General features: G+C 35.4%; 1 protein-coding gene across 8 annotated transcripts; it reads left to right on the forward strand.

The window, feature by feature from the left end:
* Positions 1 to 1179: 1179 nt before the first annotated feature.
* LOC111792970 (pentatricopeptide repeat-containing protein At4g32450, mitochondrial) lies at positions 1180 to 6791 on the forward strand. Of its 8 annotated transcripts, none has more exons than XR_002814864.1 (5): positions 1180 to 1488; positions 1597 to 1655; positions 2086 to 3973; positions 6139 to 6191; positions 6277 to 6791. XR_002814864.1 is itself a non-coding variant. In XM_023674613.1 (4 exons), exon 3 carries the CDS (start codon positions 2097 to 2099, stop codon positions 3954 to 3956), a length of 1860 nt encoding a protein of 619 aa, XP_023530381.1. In that variant the 5' UTR covers positions 1180 to 1488; positions 1597 to 1644; positions 2086 to 2096; the 3' UTR covers positions 3957 to 3973; positions 6139 to 6791. The 8 variants fall into 8 exon arrangements, 6 of the variants coding, with proteins under 6 accessions (XP_023530381.1, XP_023530402.1, XP_023530394.1 ...); XR_002814863.1 differs by having other exon boundaries at positions 1597 to 1644; XM_023674613.1 differs by having other exon boundaries at positions 1597 to 1644; positions 6139 to 6791.
* The last annotated feature ends 282 nt before the right edge of the window (positions 6792 to 7073 follow it).

Consider the following 7073-nt stretch of genomic DNA (forward strand, 5'->3'; position numbering starts at 1 on the left):
TTTAGGTTAGAAAATAACTATACAATAAAGTTATCGAAAAAGGTACAAAAACTTCTTAATAAAAAAGTACGAAAGTTGACTTAAGAATAATAACGGTTGTAGACTAAAAATATTATTGAATTAGAAGTAAAAAGCGAAGAAAAAAAAAACTAGGGTTAGATTGTTATGAATCACGGATCACCACAATCGTATGATATTGTTCACTTTGAGCATAAGCTCTCGTGGCTTTGCTTTGAGCTTCCTAAAAGACTTCATACCAATGGAGACAGTATTCCCCGCTTATAAACTCACGATCTTCCACTCAATTAACCAATGTGAGACTCACTCCCAATAATCCTCAACATAGATGTTATTCCACAAGAAATCGTTACATTCTTTTAGTATTATCCGTCTTTTTAAATAGCTAAAACTTGTTTGGAACTTGGTGGGTGATTATCACCATCTTTAATGTCTAGAATAAAAGAGAGAATTTTTCAAATAAAGTAGACCTATAATTTTCTCCAATTTATCTCAATGTCAAGAATTGTAATTTCAATCTTCTTTTCATAAACCCAATTGCAATAGGGCCCTTTCTACAATCATAAAAAATACGTCCATACACCTTATTAACTTCAAATCAAATCTTAAAAAATACAATACAGATATTTGTTCTTTTTAACCTAATTTACAACAATAAATATATAATTTTCAAACAATAAACTAAGGTTTAGAGCTGAATTACTCTCATAAATGAGCGTTGTCCACGTATAATTTTTTTTTTTATATAGAAGAAATATGATGAAAATGAACTATTATTTATGCGAGAACTAAAGAACTATAAAAAATATGAAGATGAAATGAGGTAGGTTGAGAGGTATCATTAAGACACTGCATACGTAAAAAAATCAACATCACACCTACAAAACACATATTTAAGTTATTATGTCCATATTATCCTATCATCCGGATGAGAAAGACATTTTTTTAATTTTTTTTTAAAAAAATTAAAGATATTAAAAAAATTTTAACGTCCAAAGATAATTTTAAAACGAGATACTAATGGTTTTCAATAGTATATTAGTCATGATAAACTTTTAAATATTATATTTATGTATATATATATATATATGTTTCTATAATTTAGCTCTTTTGATATAGAAAAGGAGAAAAGAAAAAAAAATAAATAAAAGAGAAAAAAAGCGAAAGAAAAAAGGAAAAGCTAAACCCTAATCAGCGTCGTTCGACAGTGACCAGGCCCACGTCTCACAGGCGACGACTCATTGTTCAAACGGCGGTAGCGCGGTGTTACCCACGAACAGCAGCGGGCGAGCTTTTCCTCTTCTTTTCCGGAGACTGCTCCAGCTTTCCAGCGATCGGCGACACCAGTGACGCTTACCCCTATGCGCAATCGGACCACACCCGAATAACCCGATTTGGATTACCCATAGCCTGTGTGAAGTTCAATTTGCAAGTTCAAACCCATTCGAACACCTTCCAGCAACAATCCAGGTCGTTTTTTTTGTTAGATTTGGATAGCAAAATTTTGTTGAAGCCCTTTCCATCTCTGGTAGAGTATGTTAGATTGTTCTCTAACCTTTAGGAAGTATCTGTTTGCAGTTTTGGAGTCTTTCAAACACTTTTCAGCCAGGCTCTAAGTCCATTTTGGTGAGTTTCAGGTTGTAAAGCTCTATTTAATCTTCACTGGATCAAACCATTCTCTCTAAGCTAAATGCTTGTTTTTTTTAAAAAATATTCCTAACTTGGACTTCTTGGTTTTAGAAATTTGATATATTACCCATAATTTTGTAGTTCTCAATTCGTGAAGTGGTATTCTTGTTTGCTGCTTTTTTTTTTTTTTTTTTTTTTTTTTTNGATATTGATATTTGTGATCTGTTTGTTTACATTTTTTTGTTCAGTTAGTTGAAAGTTAGAATTGTGCTACCATCTCTGCCCTAATACTTTATTTATTTATTTACTTACTTTCCTTTTCCACGTTTAGGTTGTCTATGGCCTTGCATATGTTTGTATAGCGTTTGATCAAGCTATATTCTCTTTTTGGATTTTCTCCACAGTTTCTCTTATGTTATCCTTTGTTCTCTTTAACAGTTGAACCATTAATGTGTAAGAAGAGAGCTGCAATTCTTGCTAGACGCTCCTTAATAGCACTATGCAACATACGATCTTCATGTAGCTCCTCAGTATCAAACAAAGTCCTAAATCAAGTTAGAAATTTAAGCATTGCTTCTGAAAGAGAGGAATATCAGAACGATAATGGATATCATGCAGATAACTCTTTGCAGAGTTACCAGAGCCATAGTGGATTTAGCAGTGACAGCCAAAGCCCTGGGTACTATCAGCATCATGCCCAAAGTGCTAGTTTCCAAATCTCTTCTTGGCCTAATCAGAATATTCTACTTGAGCGTAGAGAAAATTTAACTGCATACAATGGGTTTAACAATGGAGAACTGCAGCAGAACAATTATGAGGTTTCTGGACAGAATTCATGGGGCACGCAGATTGAATCCAGACAATTTGTACATGGCAACAGCCTAAATTACCACAATTCTATGCCAGGACTAAACAACCATATTCCCATCTCAAGACAATATGAGCAAAACTCTATGTCTCAGCCACATCCACAGGGGCAATATCAACAAGGTGGCAGTGTTGAACTATATCAGCCAAACCCAGATACTATTCAGAGTCGCACGATTGGTACTCAAGTATTAAAAAACACCAATGCTGATGAGGAAATTGGCGTGACTAAGGATAACCCATATGGTGGTACCCTTGAGGAGCTTGATGAATTCTGCAGGGAAGGAAAATTGAAGGAGGCTGTGCAAATTCTGGAAATGTTAGAGAAACAAAACATTCCTGTTGATTTATCCCGGTATTTAAATTTGATGAATGCATGTGGGGAAGCAAGGTCCCTAGAAGAAGCCAAAGTGGTTTGTAATTACGTAATAAAATCTCAAACCCCTCTCAAAGTTAGCACCTATAACAAAATTCTGGAGATGTACTCTAAATGTGGTTCCATGGATGATGCCTATATGATATTCAATAAAATGCCCAGCCGCAACCTAACATCTTGGGATACTATGATTACGTGGCTTGCTAAGAATGGCCTAGGGGAAGATGCTATTGACCTTTTCTACGAGTTCAAAAAAACTGGGTTGAGAATTGATGGAAAAATGTTCATTGGAGTTTTCTCGGCATGTAGTGTCTTGGGAGATGTTGATGAGGGGATGTTACACTTTGAATCAATGACAAAGAATTATGGCATCATTCCTTCTATGCAACATTATGTTAGTATAATAGACATGCTTGGTAGTGTAGGTTATGTAGATGAAGCATTGGAGTTCATTGAAAAGATGCCATTTGAGCCAGGGGTAGATATTTGGGAAGCAATGATGAATATCTCTAGAGCTCATGGGTTGATGGAGCTTGGTGATCGTTGTTTTGAGCTTGTCGAGCAGCTTGATCCCTCTCGCTTAAATGAGCAATCAAAAGCTGGCCATTTGCCTATAAAAGCTTCAGACCTTGCAAAAGAGAGAGAGAAGAAAAAATTAGCCAACCGGAATCTTTTAGAAGTCAGGAGCCGAGTACATGAATATCGAGCTGGAGATACTTCTCACCCTGAGAATGACAGGATCTATACCTTGCTTAGGGGTTTGAGGGAACAAATGAAGGAGGCTGGTTATATTCCAGAGACTCGATTTGTACTCCATGATATAGATCAGGAAGGCAAAAATGATGCTCTACTTGGTCATAGTGAGAGACTTGCTGTTGCATATGGTCTAATCAGCAGCTCAGCCCGCTCACCCATAAGAGTAATTAAGAACCTTCGAGTTTGTGGTGATTGCCATAGTGCACTAAAGATAATTTCAAAAATTGTGGGTCGAGAACTCATCATCCGTGATGCTAAGAGATTTCACCATTTTAAAGATGGATTATGCTCTTGCCGTGATTACTGGTGAAGAAAACGAAACTTGAGGTATGTCTTGTCTCCACTTGTTTTCCTTTAATGTCTAAGCTTTTGTCAGGTTTGGACATATTGATAAATTGCTTTAATTTATATTCCTCATTCCCGTTAAAAATTGAATTGCAAAATTAGGTTGGCGCTGAATTATATGTTGTATTTTGTGATGTTATGAAAGTTTATCTTTATATTCCTGGTCTTTGTTTTTGTTGTTTTATTTTAATTCGTGGTCTTCTCATTTCATTGTTGCATTTGCATCTTGTTCAAAGTTTGGTTGGACATTGAAATTATCTTGTTCATTGAAATCTATATATTTTTTTTTTTTTTTTTTAGAAGTTAGGAAATGCATGTTTAGAGTTTGGCTAGAGATTGAATTACCTCTTGCTCGATAGACTCTAGTAGCACGGTCAGTTATCTGTCATTACCTAAAAGGGGAAAAATTTTGTGACACCTCCTAGATGAAACCGTACGTGTACTTGATTGTAGTATCAAGTAATAAGTGACGTTCTCAGTGCAATATTCTTAATGATAGTGTGTTGTCATCCACTCATTTACAAATTATTGAGACTGATAATGCCTTCCCCCTTCCTGCCTCCTCGAGGTGTATTGATTGGCAATGATGTGTTGTCCAAAGTGACATACCCACAAAAAAAAAAAAAAAAAAAAAAAAAAAAAAAAAAAAAAAAANGTAATATATGATTTTGGTACTTTGTATAGGATCCTGGATTTTGTAAAAGTAAGAACTTTGTATTGTAAGGTAATAAATGGTCCATATTCCTTAATGGTGGATTTATGCTTCTAAAAGGCTTCATCAAGGTGAACCATGAGCTCCATTTCTATTTTTGCTAGTTGGAGAAGTTCTAAGCGGATACATGGACAAAGGTATGTCTATGACGGTTTTAAAGGCTTTTTTGTTGGCAAAGATGGGATTCTTACAAGAAATAATTTTTCATCGATGAAATGAAAAATCACAGAGAAATATGGAAAATTTTTCACAGAAGAAATGACAACTAAGGCTATCGGATCATCTTACAACACTGACCAAAACAAACTATACTAACTCTTGATCAAATAGAAAAACTAAACAAGAAACAAAAACTAGGAAAGCACACTATGATGTCAACAACTGTAAGTTTCAAACTCCCAAACCACCAGCAGCAGCTTTCTTTCGAGCTCCCTCATTAGTCAAAACAAACTGCCGACAGCAAAAACTCTTCCTCCCACAACAATGGATCAGAAATTGCAACTTGAGCACCATCTACCTTTGGAACCAACAACAAATAGAGAAAACCGTACTTGAAGAACTCTCAAGAATTTGTAAAACTCAAATGAAAGACAATAACTTAAATAATCTTTTGCCTCGTAAACTTTGAAACAATTTTGAGACCTTTTCAGGCTTCAAAGTAAATCAAACAAATTCATGGTGAGCAATATCAACCTGAGCAACATAAGATAACATGGCTCATAAAGTGCGTGAATTTTGAACCTCTACCATCGGGGGGGTAATTTTGAAAAGAAAGAGGTGTTGATAGATGAAGGATTTTGGTTTGTCTAGGGGAGGGATGATGCTTTGTAATGTCATTCTTACAAATTTCATAATGTTCTGGCTTTGGCTTAATGAATCCTTACTCTTCTAATATTCTGTCATTTGCAAACAATACCAATAGAGAGTTCTCTTTATTAGGGAATGTCATGGATTATCTCTTCTTTGTTGCCTAGCTAAGGAGAAAATGTGTGTGAGAGAGAAGGGAGAGTAGGAGGTGGGGATGGAAATGGATGGCATTCCTAGTCGGGGAAGATAAAAGTGGAATCTAAGGATTCGAACTCCTTGATGTAAGATTTAAGGGGAAGTAGATTAAATCTTAAGGAAAGAAGCAGAGTTGTGACTTCAATTTTATCCAATTGGTCTCAGCTATTGGAGCTATCGTTTAACAATAAAGCTGTTGTGGTTGAATTTTTCCTGATCGGTTCACATGGAGTAAACTCGAGTAACTTTATACTTGAGCTGAGGTGTAACATAGGCAAAAAGAATGAATGCTCGAGTGGTTGAAAAGAGAACTTTGGGTTTTGTAGGAGACATAGCGTTAATATGCTTTCTAATCATCAAAATTGTTCATACTGTTCATGCTTTTATAAAGTGGCCTCTAAGTTTCCTAATCATCTCATTGATCCTTGTTTAGATTACATGCTTCCTTGTTCACGAGCTGTTTCAGAAGGTTAGCTTTTTTAGTAGGTATTTCTCATCTTCCCCTCTGGCTATTGTAGAAGCACTATGACAGATAAATGCACAACTCTCATTGCATATGCATCTTCTGCAGCTCCATTACCCATGTTCAAAAGGGTGTCGAGGTTCAAAATTAACAGAAAGTTCAAAATTACTATTCCCAGGCAAAGTCACCGAACTCTTTCACACTTGGTGGAGGCTTATGCTTGAGAATGTTTGGAACAAACCGCTGATGGCTTGTGCCTGGGCTCGGATCAAACCTAAACTATTCTTCCTAAACTGCAGCTATTATTTCTCGACATCTCTTATTTACTTAGTAATGTAATCACCATTATCAATAACCCCAATTTTGATGTAGCAAGAGAACTAGTGATAGACAAACTGGAGCCAAGCAGTCGGTCAAACTAAACGAAAGTCGAATTGAACAATTTCTATTTTGTTTTCCCAATGATTTATTGGTTCAATTCTATGTACTATTTTCTATTTGGATTGGTTTTATCAATGTTCTATAGAGACAAGCCAATGTGTCTGTACATATGTTAGTGAACAAAGTATCATGTAGTGTGTAATCTTTCTGAGCAGTTCGATATGGGAAAATGTTTTGGTGGGAAAATTTGTGCATTTTTAGTTGGTTTATCAATGAAGAAACTACTTAAACCAAGAGTAGTAAACATGATTGCATTAGGTTCGTATTGTACTAAGTCAGATGGTTTTTTTTTTATTTTTTTTTATTTTTATAAATGGATTGTATAATATTAAGATATGAGGGGACGAAGTGACTCGGCCAAAGGTTCAAAGTTCCGCTTATACCTTACAAATTGGTACAACGGAATGTGCAGCTTGTTTTTATTTTCTATTTTTTAAAATGATTTTATTCTTTCTTTCCTTTGG

Source organism: Cucurbita pepo, chromosome LG01 (genome assembly GCF_002806865.2).
Source record: "Cucurbita pepo subsp. pepo cultivar mu-cu-16 chromosome LG01, ASM280686v2, whole genome shotgun sequence".
Taxonomy (NCBI): domain Eukaryota; kingdom Viridiplantae; phylum Streptophyta; class Magnoliopsida; order Cucurbitales; family Cucurbitaceae; genus Cucurbita; species Cucurbita pepo.